The 18566-nt window shown below is 44.7% G+C and overlaps 2 protein-coding genes and 1 pseudogene across 2 annotated transcripts; all 3 read right to left on the minus strand.

Moving 5' to 3' along the window:
- On the minus strand, positions 1325-9102 carry LOC8058350 (annotated as a pseudogene).
- Positions 11370-13745, minus strand: LOC8058351. The gene is made up of 3 exons (XM_002463035.2): positions 13404-13745; positions 12387-12502; positions 11370-11976 (listed from the first exon to the last, which is right to left on the minus strand). The coding sequence occupies exons 1-3, from the start codon at positions 13512-13514 to the stop codon at positions 11637-11639; spliced, it is 567 nt and encodes a 188-aa protein (XP_002463080.1). The 5' UTR covers positions 13515-13745; the 3' UTR covers positions 11370-11636.
- On the minus strand, positions 15256-17983 carry LOC8058352 (bet1-like protein At4g14600). The gene is made up of 4 exons (XM_002463036.2): positions 17729-17983; positions 17515-17620; positions 16344-16400; positions 15256-15591 (listed from the first exon to the last, which is right to left on the minus strand). Exons 1-4 carry the CDS (start codon positions 17767-17769, stop codon positions 15430-15432), a joined length of 366 nt encoding a protein of 121 aa, XP_002463081.1. The 5' UTR covers positions 17770-17983; the 3' UTR covers positions 15256-15429.

An 18566-nucleotide genomic window follows, 5' to 3' on the forward strand; every position in this document is an offset into this window, starting at 1 on the left:
GCACATGTAGGTTACTGTAGCAAAGCTAATTATGAGCTAACTAGGCTTAAAAGTTTTGTCTTGCGATTTTCAACCAAACTATGTAATTTGTTTATTTTTTATCTATATTTAATGTTTTATGCATGTGCCAAAGATTCGATGGGATGAATGAAATTTTTTTTATCGAAAACTAAATAGGGCCTTAATGCATGGCGGACCGGACCGACGATGGCAGCCTCTCCAAGACCAAGAGCTGCATGCCCTGGTAGCCTGTTGCCTGGCAGCTGCCTGTTTCGCACTGTTCATTTGAGGGCAATCCGATCCATGGCTGATGATCAACGTGCGAGCGGGCTAAGGTGTTGAAACTTGAGCGGCGGTGCACCATGCATATCCATGGTCGGGAGAGCGCTGAGTGGGAGAGCGTTGAGCGGTCCGCCGCCAGCTCGGACCACGGGCAGCCAGAATCGGGCGGTTGCTCCTGGGCGAGTGAAAAACAGGCCAGAGCGACCCAAAGGGCAATAAGGACATTGTGTTACTTGGGACCCACATATCAGACTCTGTAAACGGAAGAAAATGAACGGAGTGATGACGGAATGGCATACGGGTATAGCCGAAGATGAAGTTGGGCATAGCGGTGCGAAACAACTTTTTAATAGCTTCTTGGTTTGGTCGATCTTTTATAATGGCATACAGGTAAAAGGCTCTCGAATTTGACACAAGGACCTTGAATCAGGTGGGCCTGGGCCTCGGCGCAGGAATTACGAGCAGCCGTAGAGCGGGAGGCCCATGAGGCCATGGCCATGGACGCCAGCACCCAGCAACCTGGAACTGGAAGCCTACGCAGGAGAGCTTGTAATTTTTCCTAAAAAAAAGAAAAGAAAAGAAAAGGAAAAAAACAAAAGAGGAGAGCTTGGAATTGTTAAAAAAAGAAAAGAAAAGGAAAGGAAAAAAACAAAACAAAAGAGGAGAGCTTGGAATTGTTAAAAAAGTTAACAGCTAGTAAATTGTTAACAGCACCTAATTTTTAACATTGACATGCGGAATTACGATAGGTCTCGTCTCACATCACAGGTCATAACCCAGCTATAGTAAACAATCAACTCATTACTCATCAACATATGGCAGTTAAAGCATGATAGTTCAACATATAGCTTATTATTTGTGCAATTATACCGAAACCAGTATGCGGAATTACTGACACCCAGCATCGATAGGTCTCGCTCGCAGGTCACAACCCAGCATGCGGAATTACTGACACCCTGCCCAATGAACTCATCAACATCAACATATCACAGTTTAAGCATGGTAGCTCAACATACAGCTTATTACATATTACTGGAAGTCGTCAGTTCTTCCACTGGAACGCCACCGGGCTCCTGACTTGATGCTTCTCATTCGCCCAGCTGATCTGCCCGAAGTCCCACTCCCACCCACCAGACTCCTGGTTCACTCCGGCTTCATTTCTGAACTCCACCGAGTAGCTCCTCGCCTCCATGTGCTCCTTGAACTCCAAGGTCGTCGGCGTGACGGTCACCTTCACGTGCTCCGGCGCCACGACAGTGACATTGTACGTCTCCGCCTCCTCAGACACTTTGGTCAGCGTCCGCGTCAGTGTGCGGACGTCGGTGCGGCTGTCGAAGGCCACGACGAACGACGGGTAGTTGAGGCCGGCGGGGCCGCCGGCGAGCGTTCCCGTGCAATTGACGAAGTCCGGAACGAACCGCCGCATCTATTCCGAAGTGTAGCTCAGGGCGCAGAGGAAGTCGACGTAGTCCCGCTCGCCGGCGTCGTAGACGAGGCCCGGGTCCAGCGCGAGGTCCGGCTGGACATGCCCGGCCCCGGCCACCAGCGGCGTCGCGACCCTTGCGTTGCCGTTGCCGGTGCGGCCCACGGTGACCCCGTTGTCGAGGATGTCTCCGCCTCTGTTGTCGACCGTCCCGACCGTACCATGGCCGGCGTCCAGCTTGGGTGCTTCTTCTTGATCAGTGCTGCGATGCCAGCGACGTGCGGGCACGCCATGGACGTCCCGGAGATGATGTTGTAGTCAGCTCTCCTCCCGTCGTAGGAAGCTCTATACGCTACAGGTGCGTCGCCCGACCAGGCCGCAAGAATGTCCACCCCCGGCGCGACGACTCCGCTTAGTTCAAAATTATGTATTGGGATCTATGGATTAGACTTAGATTTAGCTATTTAGGACTAAAGTATCCAAACATGAGGGTTATAATGGAGTTATTTGCATCTAACCCACGTAAAAAACTATCCCTCCAAGAGGTGCTTATTTAGGCTATTTGGGGCTATTTGAGGTGGGGCCTACAGGGTAAGTGATCGGCTGTGTCACACGGGATCTCTACTCGCGATGCCTCCCAGCCACGACCTCTCCCGGTTACCAGCACTGCCGCCTCCCAGCTCGCCTCGACGCCGCCTCTCAACCGCACCACCACCTCCAAGCCGCGTCGCCGCCTCCCAACCGTGTCGCCGCCTCCCAACAATGGCAAAACAACCCGCAAAGTACCATATGGAGCAATAGCAAAATGGTCCGCCGCTAGCAATGGCAAAACGACATGCAAGGTACTGTATGGAGCAATGTTATTTGTGAGCGGGAGGAGGCTACACAACAGTCGGCCACACCAAATCTAGCTAGGAAGGAGCCAAATGAATGAAAAAATACATTTATTGTCAATCTAACCCTTACACACAAACACCTCTTTAGTTAGAGTTAGTTGAGGACTAATCATGAGCTAGAGAATAACTCTAGCGGAGCCATTGAATGCAAGATATTTTTGTTAGGCGTACCAAGGTTCAAATCCTACACTGGCACTAAGTTCGATTTGTGATGCATGTGTTCTAGCACTCGTAATATGTGATCAGATTTGCGTCATCAGTAACTTTATGATCCTGTGGTTTCCAATTAAGTACTCTCCTAGAAGAGAATTGCTTGTCGATACAATTGTAGTGTGGCCATCGAAGATTCAAAGTTGACTCCAATATACATGCATAAAAAAGGAACCTTGACATATCATTTCAGACAATCACATCATGCCAATTATCACTCGCTTAGGCCTTAATTAGCTGGCTTAAAGGACCAAAGAGAGAGTTCCCCTCCCAGGGTACTCTGGCGCACCACCGCCGTGTACCTGGCATCCTTGCCATCGCGGTCCGATGCGTCGATGATGAGGTGATACAAATAGCCTAGTGAAACATAGACCTCACCACTCACCAATTTGTTGAACTTGAGCCCGTCGTTGGCCAGCATGACGTGCTCCGTCACCGCCCACCTGGCAATCTTTTGGTATACTGGATCATTGACGTTTATGGGAGTTGTCTCTGCCATGGTGGACGTTGCGAAAGCGTGAATAGCTGCAACAACAACAACAAATAGGAGACCGGTTCTCATGGTTGAGCTTGCCATGATTTTGTGGTGGATTTGCAAGTTTGTGATGAGATGATGTAGAGATATGTCTGAGGAGAATTTGGGGGCATTTAAATATAGCGCTTGGCCTGGGCGCATTGACACCACCAGGCTAGAAATCAATGGAGAGCTGCACATGCTAATTAGTAGAAATACCTTGTAAATGGAAAGGATTGATTGGCTGCTAAACAAGTCAGCTCCTGATATATAAAATACCTTGTAAATTAGTAGAAATTGATTTATATGAGCTTTGCAATCGATTTTCTTCGAAGAAGTGATACCGCAAAAGGAATATAATTAATAAATTTAATGTCATTAGCTGAGATCTAACATCTATTATCTTAGATTTAGCTCCTGCTATATAAAATACTAATATCTATTAATAGAAAGGATTGATTTGATGATTAATAAATTAGCTCCCGCTATATAAAATACTAATATCTATTAGTAGAATTTGGTAGAATTTGATTTATATGATCAATTTGCTTAAAAGCAGTGATACTGACAAAAGAATATAATTAATAAATTTGATGTCATTAACTGAGAGCTAACATCTATTATCTTAGCATTTAGCCAACAACATAATTTTCCATATTAATTCTCAAGGCCTGTAGATTAATTAAAAATACCCCTCTGCATACTCATAAATTACTCATATATGCCATTGCCCAAAAGTAAACACAAAAGTACCACCATATCTATTTCATTATTACCAACACATACCATTATCAAGAAAATAGCTTTTTGTGTTAACTAAGTGATTAATTCTCGTCTTGAATGAAAGAAGATCCAAAGTTGCAATTCAAACTATATTTTCATTCAAAACTATAAAGTAAATATAGTACAACTAAAAAGTCCAAATTATTCCCTCCGAGTTTATCCTGCGTACAAATAACCTTCAAACTGATATTTGGTTCAATTTACTACCCCAAATTATGTGTTGGTAATTTGGCCCTGATGTACTCCGCCTTGACTTGCAGCTTGGCAAACTGCTCCAGCTGCATCATCCACAAAACAGTATCAATGTGCTATATGACGGCAGGCAAGCCCAGCTCCAAGCTAACAAGCGCCATTCGGTGAAGTAGAGACCAAGCAAGCACCAGAGCCGGCCCTATTGGGGGGGGGGGGGGGGGGGGGGGGGGGGGGGGGGGCCGGCAGGTGCGCCGGCCATGGGCCCTATCTCTATTCTCTGTACTACAGATAATGAGTGGCCGCAACGCCTATGGCAGAGAGTCGGAGACACGGACTCGCGGTGTCTCGCCAAATTCCCAATCGACGGCGCTGCGCGCAGACGTAGGCACGCACCACGCAGCCATTGCTCTGGCCGCAGACCTGCAGTCATTGAGGCCTCAAGGGACTTCAAGCAAATCAGCCAACCAGGCAATCACCAATCAGATCTTTATTGAATATTCATGTCAAATTTTATATGCCCTAGGTTTTTTTCCTTGTTCAATTTTTGTCTATTACTTTGCACATGTACTCATGTAGTCATATTTTTATTTTAATTTAGGTCAAGTGTTAGAATTTGAGAATGTTACCTAAAAACATGAGTCGGGGGCTGCGAAAAGAAAACGGAAGAAACAAGAAGAACAGTTCCGGCAGTCACAACAAGGTGCTTTAGATAAGTTTTTTTCAGTTTTAAGTAGCGTTGTGCCTGAGCGTGATGAGAACCTTATAGATGCACTTGAGAATCAAGAAGAGACTATGTCACAAGAAAGGTTAAATGGTTTGGCTATGTGCACCATCGAGAGGGATATCTTGGACACTATTGATCTTAATACCGTTTTCGATGATTTTGCATCAAGAAATGCCTGAAGAAGTATATTTGTATAAGAAACAATGAATATGACGGAATTCTGTTTTTTCTCAAGGTAATCATATTAGTTCTAAAAGTACAAATATATTGCTTTTTAATCTACATTGTTTCTCGCTATTGATAATTATCAGACATATTTAATTTTAAATATATTATTATATTGGTTTTCCTTTACAAATAAAATTAGTCTATATATTATAGACTAGAGAGGCCGTCTACGAGCTCGCCAGAGGGCCCTCGAAATCCTAAGGCCGGCGCTGGCAAGCACTCATGGCCATGAATAGAAACAGTGCTCCTGGGCCTAACGGTTTTGGCCCAGGTTTCTACAGGGCTGCTTGGCCTACAGGCTACGGTAAAGCAACAAATCATGAACTTCATGAATGCTTTTCACCAAGAATCAGTTCAGCTTGAGCGCCTAAACAGATCCTACAGGGTACTTCTTCCAAAGAAGCCCGGAGCAGTGGCAGTTAATTCTTTTAGGCCTATATGATTGCAAAACTAAAGTCTAAAAATCCTTGCAAAAGTGTTAACAGGGAGGTTGCAGCGTGAAATCCTGGTTTTGATTGATCTAAACCAAACCGGTTTCATCAAAGCGCACTTGATTGCAGAGACTTTCATCCATGCAACTGAGCTAGTCCAGATATGGCACAAAAAGGAAGTTGCCGGCTTTGGTACTTAAACTGGATTTTGCAAAGGCCTTCGATACAGTAAACTGGGAAGGACTTTTCAGGGTGCTCAGAGCACGCGGTTTCCAGGAACGTTGAATCAGCTGGATGCATATGATTCTATCTTCTTCCAAGTCAGCTGTTCTAGTCAATGGAAACCCAGGACCATGGATAACCTGCAAGCATGGTCTACGCCAAGGTATGTTCTGATTATCTCATTATCAGAAATAACTTCCCTACCCCTGTCACCATACCTGGTATATGTATCAATGATGAAACCAGTTGCTTACAAATATGTTCTGATTATCAGAAATAACATACGTGATAGTACAGGAAACCACTCCAGGTAGTTACAATGGAATATGATCCTGTAAAAAAATCTGGAATGGATTCACATACAAGCTATATATGCACTGTTCTGAATGATTTGACCAACATTAGTCTTTTTTATCCTACTATATGCAACTTTTGATCCACGCTCTACTCGTTGCATACTTGCATACAGTCAACGAAACACCCAAGGTAAGGATGGCCCGATGCTGCTTTGTGCCATATGTTGAAGGAATTTTGGGTTTTTAACAGTTCCGCAAGCTGTCTCTGATGGCTGCAATCCCAAAAGTTAATAGATAATTTTTTTAACAGCATCGAGTTTTAACATCTATATAGGTCTCACAGTGACAGCAGGTCGCAAACCAGCATGTGGAATTACTGATTACCCCATAAACAATCAACTCATCACTCATCAACATATATATGGCAGTTAAAGTAAGATATAGTTCAACATATAGCTTATTCAGTTATTCTTGTGCAATCTTCTACAATAATAATAATCCTACTGAAAGTCGTCAGTTCTTCCACTGGAACGCCACCGGGCTCCTGACTTGATGCTTCCCGCTCGCCCAGCTGATCTGCCCGAAGTCCCACTCCCCTGCCTCCCGATTCCCACCGGCTTCATTTCTGAACTCCACCGTGTAGCTCCTCGCTTCCATGTGCTCCTTGAACTCCAAGGTCGTCGGCGAGACGGTCACCTTCACGTGCTCCGGCGCCAGGACAGTGACATTGTACGTCTCCGCCTCCTCGGACACCTTGGTCAGCGTCCGCATCAGTGTGCGGACGTCGGTGCGGCTGTCGAAGGCCACGACGAACGACGGGTAGTTGAGGCCGGCGGGGCCGCCGGCGAGCGTTCCCGTGCAATTGACGAAGTCCGGAACGAACCGCCGCATCTGTTCCGCCGTGTAGTTCAGGGCGCACAGGAAGTCGACGTAGTCGCGCTCTCTGGCGTCGTAGACGAGCCCCGGGTCCAGCGCGAGGTCCGGCTGGACGTGCCCGGCCCCGGCCACCAGCGGCGTCGCGATCCTTGCGTTGCCGTTGCCGGTGCGGCCCACGGTGACCCCGTTGTCGAGGATGTCTCCGCCTCTGTTGTCGACCGTCCCGGCCGTCGTCATCAGCGCCGACCGTACCATGGCCGGCGTCCAGTTTGGGTGCTTGTTCATGATCAGTGCCGCGACGCCGGCGACGTGTGGGCACGCCATGGACGTCCCGGAGATGATGTTGTAGTCGGCTCTCCTGCCGTCGTCGACGTCGGAATATCCCGACACAGATGCGTCGCCCGACCAGGCGGCGAGAATGTTCACTCCCGGCGCGACGACATCGGGCTTGAGGAGCTCGGGGACGACAGGGTTGGGGCCCCGCGATGAGAACCCCGCCACCACCGGCGCCCGGTTCTTGCGGACGATCGTCTCACAGCCGAAGCTGAAGGACGCCACCGGATAGGGCACCGAGGCCATGTACGCCCTGAGCTTCTCGCCAGCGGTGTAGCTGAGCGTGAGACCCGGAAGAGTGAAGGAATAGGTTGCGGAACCATCTCGAGACCACTCGTCAGCATCCACACCAACTATCCCTGCTCCACCAGCATTCTGCAAGAGGAAGCCGTGCCCGTCGCTTGCTCCTTTCGTGCACACCATGATTTTTCCCATGACCTTGTCGGGCGTCCAGCTCTTCAACTCATCGGGGCGGCGGCAGTCGGCGGACAGTAACTGGATCATGGGCGTGCCCTTGGCATGCATGGTATAAAGGGACTGCCCGGCGAGCACGACCCCGTTCCCGAGGGTGAGGCTCGCCGGGAACAGCCGGTCCACGGTGGCGGCGCCTACGGTGGTCATCCACGGCGCCGAGTTGGTCACCGTAGATGCCTGCGGGCCATCATTGCCGCCAGCGAGGACGACGAAGACGCCTTTGAGCTCCGCACCAAACAAGGCGATTGCGACAACGTCATCGTGGAAGGGAGGGTCTGGTGGGATGCCGCCGAGGGACATGGAAATGATGTCCACGCCATCCTTCACCGCAGCGTCCACCGCCGCTACGATGTCCGCAAACAGGCAGCCTACCTCGCCGCATGCCTTGTACATTGCGATCCTCGCCTTGGGCGCCATTCCCCACGCGGTTCCCCTGGAGAACGTGTGGAGGCTGGCGTTGCCGACCTCAGCGCCGGCGGCCGTCGAGGCCACGTGCGTGCCGTGTCCGTCCTCGTCCCTCGGGGAGGGGACGATGCCACGGCTCTTCCTCCTCCCCGCCATGGCGTCCGCAGCATTGACGAAGGCCTTGGCTCCAACCAGCTTGTTGTTGCACAAGTTGGCGTTGAAGTCGTGGGCGTCGACGCACTTGCCCTTCCAGCTCGGCCGGACGGGGCCAAGCCCGCCGTCGTGGAAGCTCGCGCTCTCGGGCCATATGCCGCCGTCGATGATGCCGATGATGACGCCGTCACCGAAGTCGGTCTGCTTCCAGGCGCCATTGCCGGGTTCGAGGCCCATGAACCCCGGCGACCTCGTGGTCTGAGGGTAGAGCACCCTGTTCTCGTACACGCCGATGACGCCGGGCGCGCTGGACATGAGCCGGGCCTCGTCGCCAGTGAGCTGGACGGCGAAGCCGTGCATGACGGTGTCGTAGGTGTACAGGATGCCGCTGGAGCTCGCCGCCCGAGTGGAAGACGCGTGGGTGGACACCATGGAACGGTACCAGTCCTCCAGGGAGCGGAAGTGGGGCGGCTTGGCGAGGTCGTTGGCATGGACGATGTAGGTGGTGCTCGTTGTTGACTGAGGCTTCAGCGCAGCGTGGTTCTTGGTCTTTGGGGTGAGGACTGCGTCGGCGAACTGGACAAGGAGGAGGAAGAGTGCTAGGTGGTGCAAGAGCCTGGTGATGGTGGTCGCCATTGCTGATGGATGTGTGCGTGAGCTCGTGGTGAAGGAATGCGTGCCCGGTGTGAGCCTTTTATAGAGGCCGAGCCCTGGACAATGCTACACTACACAGCAGAAAGAGTGGTAAGCTGGTGTACCATGTGGTGGTAGGCCATGTGGTCGGTGGATTGCACTAGAAGATTTTGCTCATTAACAGATTGTTAGATGACATGTAGGACCATTTGTCAGTGATAAAAATGTCATTCTAGATTGTATACAATATCTCTGTATTCCTATCGAAAAAAACTTGTTTGATCAAGGAAAACACAGTACTCCCGGACTACGGAACTCTTGTGGCTAGCTAAGTGCCTCTTTTGTACAGTTAAGCAAGGAGGACATTAATGTATTTGTGGTGTGAGCCTATGCAACATTAGTTAGTGTATTCAATGTGAGAACTTTGGTTATGCTTGTTCAATCCGCAAGAAAGTTGTGTCTCATGGTTAATGGGGCATTACCCCAACTTCAGGTGAGTAGTTAGTTCACCTAAGGATTACCCTAGATTTAATTCAATCAACATGAGCCCCTAGGAAAAATAAGGGCACTCACAATGCAGACTCTATCATAGAGTCTAAAGTTATTTATTACCTCGAACAATGTGGACTTGGAGTTTAAATAAGACTTGGAGTCTTATTTTTTTCTACCTCTTTCTTCAATAAATATGCTGCCACATCAGCAAAATATCATAAATAATATGTAATTAAGTGTCTTGGACTCTATGATAGAGTCTTGCATTGTGAGTGCCCTAATAGGAAGAGAACTTTTTGTGTGATTACTGAGTTTAAAGATCTAGTATAAAGATATTCGTCCCAGGAAATAAAAGTAAAGAAAGATGTCAAGTTTTGGGAACCAAGGTGAGGAGCTTTTGCCAGAATTTGTGCCCTTCTTTAAAAAATATTAAGATAACTTTATCATATTTAGATGAATTTGTAGAAAAATTCCATTTGGACATGCTCCTTTCTGAAAATGAAATGCAACAAGTCATCTTGCACCAGACAATAGCAAATTCAAGGCCACAAATATGTATCAGAGGCGTGCAAGTCAAAACCAGTGCTACACTGCCCGCACTGAAGAAAGCCCAATGAGCATTCTGGGCTGTAAAACAAATAAAACTTTGGAGCTATCTCGATTTGTTATACTAGATAGCTCAGAAGTGTAAGAGTTTCAATTTCATCAGGCGACCAAGGTTAATATAGACAGCAAATGTGAACTCCGAAGCAATGTCCATTAAGAAAGATGAACCCTGAAGCAATAATAAGGTGCTCCTAAAAGATTAGACAGTTTCTCCTGTAGTCTCTTTCAACTATAATTCCATCATATCCTGCCAATTTGAACTCAAGGTGTCAATGATAAGCCCGTATACATGGATACTCCTCACTTTTAGTAGTGGGCTGCCTTGCAAATTAATCCACAGCCATTTATTCAAAACGAGGCGACGTGTTTGGCCATCCTGCCCGGCCTTAAATATCCTCTCTGTTCAACCAAATCATAAATTGTAAGAAATGGTGGCCAGTTAGATTTCTTCGCTTGTACTCCGTTGTAGTGAACAACAGACCATTTCATGATGTCAATGATATATAATGCTGGGCAGAGAAGCCTATCACAACTGTACTAGTAGAATGATTTCCTCTCTGCTATCAGGAACATTGGTAAAGCTAAAAAATACTTCTCCTAGCTCCCTCTGGAGGAGCCTCCTGAGAGGCTGTTTTATCAAATGTTTTTCAAAACAGCTTCAGCTCTATTGGTGAAGCTTCTCATGGAACCGAAGCCCCCACATAAAAAAACAAAAACAAAAACAAAAACTTCACTAGTGAAACCAAAATAGTTGTATCAGTGCACTTATGCCATAGTTTGGGCATCAAAAGGCAACTAGCACACCACAATCTAGTAAGGTCTATCAAATTTGCTGGTAAGGTTTTATGCTTTTGGTTACCAAGGACAATGGGGATCATTTTTGCAAAAACGAGGGAAGTGGGGATAAAACTCACTGGTTGCTGGTGATTTTAGTTTGAAGTCATCATATATTAGACGAACCATGTAAGGTCTTTCTTCCATGTTTACAGTAAACAAGTGCTTTTGATGAATAATGTTGCGATGGATCCCCATTTCATCCATCAAAAGTCAAAACTAAACAATAAAAAAAATAAAAGATTACCATCCAACTCAGACCAAGGTACCACTGGAAAATCGCTAGTGAAATCCCCCTCGAGAAAGTGAATAAATATTGCAAAACGAAGAAGCATCTAGCATAACTCTTGAATGATTGCAACTTAAACATACAACAACTGTCAAGAGGAATTAGTCAACCAATTTATCCTATACATATATTCAGAAGAAACTCAACATCAGCTGCTTTCTTGAAAACTGAAATATCCTATAGCCGTTCAGAGTTCCTCACAGAACTTGTATGAACAAGAAGTGTAACTTGCCACTATACCATACAACCCTAGAATATGCAGGGATCAGAATTCGACTTGCTACCATTCAAGCACCAAAGCTACTTCAGCCTGAACTAAAAATTACAGCACAGAGCAGCATCATATCTTCTGGTCACTATCCTCAGACTCATCATGCTGGTCTGTAGCACTGCCATTTGGTAAAGCACCTGCTCCTTTTCGGTTAACGTCACTGAAGGGTCTCTTCCTTGATGAGGATGGTTCAAAAGCATCCACCTCCTTGCTCTTCACAACTTCATCAACAGCCATGTCATCTTTCTCTTGATGAGCCCCAGATACTGAAGGCGGAGGTGGCATCATGTCAATTCCACTGAGCCGACAGAAGACTTTCTCAACTGTTTCGGTTATCTCTTTCCCTAATCCACCATTGTCTAGAATCAGCTCCCAAACTGCCTTGGAGGCTTTCTCAAGGACTGGAGTCCTGCATTGCATAAAACAATTAGCACTACATCATAGTTTTGATGAAATCTTCGTACTGGTTGAGGCAAGAAGCTGGGAATGGAGTCAAAAACTGCAAAATGCAGGAGATGTAAATTTGGATTTTCCAGAATATAAACAATACACCAGAACAATGGAAGAACAAATAAAATCACGGGAACTATATCACTTAACTACTTTTTGAACAACGAGCAACGATACGTAGGAAGATGACTTATCCTAGACCTGGAGGTTTATGTATGAGGTCAAGGCCACACGTGTTCTTACTTGTTAGTAAAAAATGCTATAAACATTTTGTAACATCCAGATAAGCAATTTGTGGTTAAGGCCAAATACAAACCATGCAATGTACTGTTACTGAGCATAGATTCAAACAGAAAGACAGGAGCTTACTCCAGTTCTTGTCGAAGTGCATCAAATAACTCTCTCTTGGTCTTTTTCTCAGCTCCAGGAGTATTCAGTACCTTGCTTTGCTCCACCATCATCATAGTGTTTTTCTTCATATCTTCCTGAAATCAAATTAACAAAGTTCATCGAGATAGAGTGATGCCAAGAGCATGAAGAATGGTTCATGTAGCTAAGACAATGCAGAAATGATTTTATTCTACATCAACAAGAATATCCTGCCATATGCACATATAGAACCTTATGCTAATAAATAAGGAAAGAAAAAAAGAACAGTTTTCCAAAACATAATGCTGAAAGGACAGGAAAAAGAATGAGACCACTGCACTGAGGAAACAACATGTGCCAACTGACACCAAAGAAAAAGTGAACACTTAAATTCTTGTGCAAACAAATTCCTGATACATCACGTTGATATGGGGAAAAGTATAACAGAACCAATGAGGAAACGGCATGTGACACCAAAGGACAACTAAATACCCAAATTCTCGTGCAAAACAATTCCGAACCATCATGTTGATACAAGAGAAGTACAGATTGAAACTGACGATGAAACGAGTGCCAAGTGACAGCAAAGAACAACTAAATACCCTAACTCTCATGCAAACCAATTCCCTGTTTAAAGGTCCTTTTGGGATATGCACAATCGCCTCTGAACTGCAGCATCATTTAAATAACCTACTGAACTCTTAACTTAATTTTAACAATTTAGTCACAGAGCTTCCTGATTCCATCGATTACAGAAAGCGCACAACCTGGATAGAAGTTCAGTTAATTCAGACCGTCCCAGGGTTGCATACTATGAGCATATCTCCTAAGCAGGCCTACCAACTTAAGCTGGAAGTGATTTCTTAACTGTATATAGTTTTAGAGGAACTGTATAATGTTTTCCTTTTATCATACAACAAAAAACTTAACATAATAGTAACAGGAGGAACCAAAATAAAAGGCCTCATCGAAAGGAATAGGAGGGGAATCGGGAGCGGAAGGGAAGCCTGCACGTACGTTGGCCTTGAGCTGGGCGATGATCTTCATGCGGAGAGCATCGATGCTGCCGTCGTTCTTCAGCGACTCCAGCACCTCCTCCGGCCGCACCACCTTCGAGGACGACCCCATAGCCTCCCACCTCTTCCACTTCCAAATCACCAACCGCAAGCACCCACCTTGTAATTCCCAGACCAAGGGGCTTCAATCTCGCGGGGTGGAATCACTCTATCCGCGGTGGCGTTCGCCGGAGATCCGAAGGGGCAACGACGGGGGCTAGGGTTTGATTTCTCTCCGCTGGTGATAACTGAAGAAAGAGAGGAGGGAAGAGGAGAGAAGAGCACGAGATAGTCACGTGCCCCCTGTTCTAGTTGTAGAGCACGAGATTTAGGGCCTTGTCCAGCTCAAACTAGTTTTACTATTCTTGGATCACACTAAACTATTTTAGTTCCTTTTTAATCATTGTGTTTAAAAATTTAGCTAAAATGATTAAAGTTCTGACTAAAATTTAGCAAGAGAAACCAGACAAGTCTTTATTTTAATCCCATCCGCTGATCGGTATGATTGGAACTGATGGAATTGCAGTTTGTATTTCATAGACGCTCTACCTTGGGTGTTTCGTTGAGCGTATGCAACGAGTTGAGCGTGGATCAAAAGTGGCATATATTATAGGATAAAAAAGAGACTAATTTAATATAAAATACTAAAATTTTCAGAGTTATGCAGAATACAGAATTTATTGTCTTCATTATAGCCTCTTGAGGCTATTTTGGAGTTTTTTTCAAAATAGAGAATGACAACCATTTTACTAAAAATTTTGGATGATGTTTAGTTTCATTATGCAAAATGATAGATCAAAACCTTTTTTTTTATGAAAGGAGAACTGAACACCCCCTGAGTAAAATGAATAGCTTGCATATGAATCCATTCCTGTTTTTTGTAGGATTATATTCCATTGTAACTAGCTGGGGTGGTTTCGTGTACCATCATGTGTGTTATTTCTGATATTCAGAAGATATTTGCAAGCAACTCGTTTCATCATTGATACATACTGGAACTACTAAATCTTGTTAGGCTTCAGTCGACAGTGTTCATCCCTCCGGTCACGAATCACGAAGCTACTTTTGATGAAAAAAACGGTGGATCAATGATGAAAAATTCACGCTCATGATGAAATGTTCGTTTGGCAGATGCACCTCCGTAAAAAGTGGCATATATTATAGGTGGGTGCAAGCAACTCGTTTCATCATTGTTCCATTCCTTCGCTCATGATGAAATGTTCGTTAGGTGGTCGGTATTGGCTTCTGCATCAGGCATCGATGAAGTGGATGTCAAAGGTGCATCTGCCAAACATTCAGGGAAGCGTATTCCTCCAAGCACTCCTTTAATTGAGCCTCGCTGTATCCCTGTGATTCACATACATTTTAGCACCAGCCAATTTTTCAGCAATCAGGCCATACTGAGTTGTGCAACTGTACATGTGTATGCAGAAAGTAGAAACTGTACATTTCGGGCCTTGTTTAGTTGGCAAAAATTATGGATTTCGGGTACTGTAGCATTTTCGTTTGTTTGTGGCAAATATTATCTAATTATAGACTGATTAGGGTCAAAAGATTCATCTCCCAATTTAAACAAGGCCAAGTTAAGAGCGCGAGCATATCTCACATCCATGCTGCTTACCCTAGCAGCTTCGTCTCTCAGGATGGATACACATACAAGTTATGCATTGTGCTAAATGATGTGATTAACATTAGTCTTTTTTTTATCCTACTATATGCCACTTCTGATCCACGCTCAACTCGTTGCATACACGCAACGAAACACCCAAGGGAGAACGTCTCTGTAGTACAAACTGAAATCCCAACAGTTCCAATCATACGGATCAGTGGATGAGGTTAGACTAATCTTTGTGTTTCCTTTTCTGGTTTGTTTCGAATTTCGACAAAAAGACTGAGGATACAAGGCCAGCCAGAAGTACAATAGCATTTTTCTTCTTTAGACTACATACAAGTCATGGTATCCTAGATTTTCCCATCGAAGACGGGAACTATCTTCTAGAGAACTTTGACAAGAGGTAGACAACGAAGAAGCAAAACAGTGCAAAGAGGACAACATGGAGAACATGGTTTGAGCCCTGCTGGATGATGCTCTTGTTCAACCTCCGCATGTTGTTCTTCACTCCAGCCTGAGCTTTTGCAAGGGTCATTTGCTGTACATGCACAAGCAATAACCAAAGTCAGAGCATACTCCGATATATATTGTCAAAGATCATAGCAAAGATTGACTGTTTCTGAAGTTAATAATATTGCTCTTGTATTACTCAAGGATGACAAAGGCTTTACGAATGTAGGATGCGACACATAAATCCACAAATTAACAGTTTGCTAGTGTTTGTCTACAGGGACTTTTCATACAAAATACCTGAACTGTACAGCATATTAACAGCCTGTTTGGATCCATTAGCACTAAAAATTAGCTAGCTAATAGCTGCTAATTTTTAGCAGGGAGCCTGTTTGGATCCACCTGCTATTAGGTGGTTGGATAGTAAGTTAAAGGTGCATATGAACTATTAGTACCTATTAGCAACTCCAAACCTGCTAATGGAACTAATAGTTAGCAGCCCTCCAGCTAATTAGCAGGTCTGTTTGGATCTACTATTACTAATTTTAGCTGCTAATTTTTAGTGCTAATGGATCCAAACAGGCCCTAAATCCAGAAAAGGCTGAAACAAATACTTGACATGTAGACACAAGTTTATTTTGAATACAAAAAGCGTGAAAAAAAGTTCTGGCAAGTATCACATAACACAGATTGAATATGGAGCAAATACATCTGAGAGGGGAAAAAGGGTTATATGCACACCAGCTACCTATCTATGATAGCCATGACATAACCAAGGGCTACCAAAAAATAATACCATACTTGAGTAACACTGTCAATAAGAAAAAGAAGACAAAATACCAGTTCATGAAGAAAATCATTCTGGAACTTGGCTTCAGAATTTATCTCCTGGGCCACCTGGAGAAACAGTTGATCAAACACCAAAAGTCAAACTTACGTTACTTACCTTCCAAAAAGAACAAATTCTTTGACTAGTAGCTAATTAAAATAGTATAAAAATCAGCTTGTACTTGTATGTAACTGTAGCAAGAATGAACAACCATTATCTTAAGGCATTTTTGTTACTTGTTCAGACATTTAATATAAATCCTATAAGCAATACATTTGAAATGTCAATAAGATTGGTTCCACAAGAATGCAAATAACTGGTCTTCAACAAATCCAACCTGTCAGAGAACTAGCAACAGCAAGGCCAGTATGAAATCATTGAAACTTCATTGTAGTAGATTAAACAAGGTCAGAAGCAATGGGTAAACCTAGAGGACCCAGCATTTCTGATGTACTGATGAAAACTAACAATGATGTGGCACCAACTGAGCCATATGCCCATATGTATGTTGATTGACTGTTAACGAAAAAGTAGATCAAACAACCTTGACACATACTAAATAATATATTGCCTCTGCAAATACACCAGATGACATCAGTTATGGAAATTGTGCACAAAATTTACTCTTGTAATACGCAATCTTTTTTCTTATTCACATAAGAATTGAACTATCCCCTGTGAAATTACCTTCATATCCTTGTGTTGCAGACAGCCTAGATGTAGCAGGATAAGGAACTGGTTTTAGAAGGCTTGCTAGCACCTCACATGAAACCAACATGACCGTCTCTTATTCTCACCTGAGATTCTAATTCAAGTTCCATCCACTCACAATTCATGTAACCAGTTTAGCTGAACTGTGCACCACCACAAAGTGCTAGATCACAAATCGGATAACATTTAAAGCAGAATCGAGCGATTCAATATAGCCGAACTAGCAAGCTGCAACACCACCAGGCACTAAATCGCGAATCGGGTTACATGTGAAATCAGAAACAAGCAACTATGAAATATATATTACATCATCCCATAAAAAAACTACAACGTGCATACCCAACCAATATGTTTTGTAGTTCAATAGTCACGGATAACCAAGGACCCTAGAATCAAGCAAAGCTATCACGAATCACGCAACGAATATGAAACGCCACGAAGGATCAAGGCAAAAGGGGAACCAAACCTTACCCCTTTGAGCATGCGGACCCTGGAGTGCAGCCCATCGATCTCCTCGTCGAGGTCCCCGTGCACCGGGTCGATCCGCAGCTGGATTTCGTCCGAGTTTGCCGCGTTCCTGTGACCCCACAAGCAAGTAACCCAAATCCATCACGGGCACCGATACAATTTCAAGGAGACAAATCGACGGGGCCAGACGAGGCGGAGGTGGAACGGTGGGATTTACCTGGATCGGAGCGGCCCGGAGCCGTACATCGGGTGCGCCATCGCGCTAGGCGTGCGAGCGCGGCTCGCGATTTGGGCCTGATCTAAACCCACGAGGGGTCGTGGCACGGCGGCGGCGATCAGCGGCGGGCGGGTGCCGGCAGCCGGTGAGGATGGGTGACGGTACTGACGTCACCGGTGGGACGAAGAGGAAACGTCGAAACGAGACGAGGAGACCGGAGATTAGTAGTAGAGACTCCAAAGATGAAAAAGCCACGTCTCTGGCACTGGGTCCCAGGTGTCAGCCACTTGTGTGCTCCTTTATTTTATTCATTTGTTTTTCATGAAAAACAAAGAGCATTATTTGGCTCTTCCCATTATCCCAGCGTATTACGGACTACTATATGTTATCACGGCCTGCTCATTAGATTATTCTAGGCAAATCCTAATGCAGATTTCATTTTTCATCAAACATGATGCCATGTCAACACCTTCAATAAAGAACAAAGAAATATCGAAGAGAGGAAAAATGTTTCACTCAGACAAGACTAGTTTTTTCGATGAAGGGAAAGTGATTATATTTAAACCAAAGAGAATGATTTGTTTACATCTACTTCCTTCATATATATGATTTAGAAGTCGTTTATGACAGTGACACGGTCTCCAAAACATAATTTTGACATCTTATTTTGATAAAAAATATTTTAAAAAATTATATATGTATATTTTTATGAAAATATTTTTCAAGACAAATTTATTCATGTAATTTTTAACATTTACAAACTCAACAATTTAAAGGATATTGATTATTTATATTTCCAATGTTTGATTCAAACTTTGTCCAAAACAACTTCTAAATC

This window comes from Sorghum bicolor, chromosome 2 (assembly GCF_000003195.3).
Source record: "Sorghum bicolor cultivar BTx623 chromosome 2, Sorghum_bicolor_NCBIv3, whole genome shotgun sequence".
NCBI classification, from domain to species: Eukaryota; Viridiplantae; Streptophyta; class Magnoliopsida; order Poales; family Poaceae; genus Sorghum; species Sorghum bicolor.

What these genes read in the sequence shown, in the direction of transcription:
- LOC8058351 (XM_002463035.2), bottom strand. Translation starts at nt 13,514, where the DNA reads ATGGGGTCGTCCTCGAAGGTGGTGCGGCCGGAGGAGGTGCTGGAGTCG. An exon ending in TCGCCCAGCTCAAGGCCAAC is followed by an intron (nt 12,503 to 13,403) that starts GTACGTGCAGGC and finishes ATTTGATTTCAG; the next exon opens with GAAGATATGAAGAAAAACAC. An exon ending in GCACTTCGACAAGAACTGGA is followed by an intron (nt 11,977 to 12,386) that starts GTAAGCTCCTGT and finishes TATGCAATGCAG; the next exon opens with GACTCCAGTCCTTGAGAAAG.
- LOC8058352 (XM_002463036.2), bottom strand. Translation starts at nt 17,769, where the DNA reads ATGGCGCACCCGATGTACGGCTCCGGGCCGCTCCGATCCAG. An exon ending in GGGTCCGCATGCTCAAAGGG is followed by an intron (nt 16,401 to 17,514) that starts GTAAGGTTTGGT and finishes CTGTTTCTCCAG; the next exon opens with GTGGCCCAGGAGATAAATTC. An exon ending in ATGATTTTCTTCATGAACTG is followed by an intron (nt 15,592 to 16,343) that starts GTATTTTGTCTT and finishes GTGCATGTACAG; the next exon opens with CAAATGACCCTTGCAAAAGC.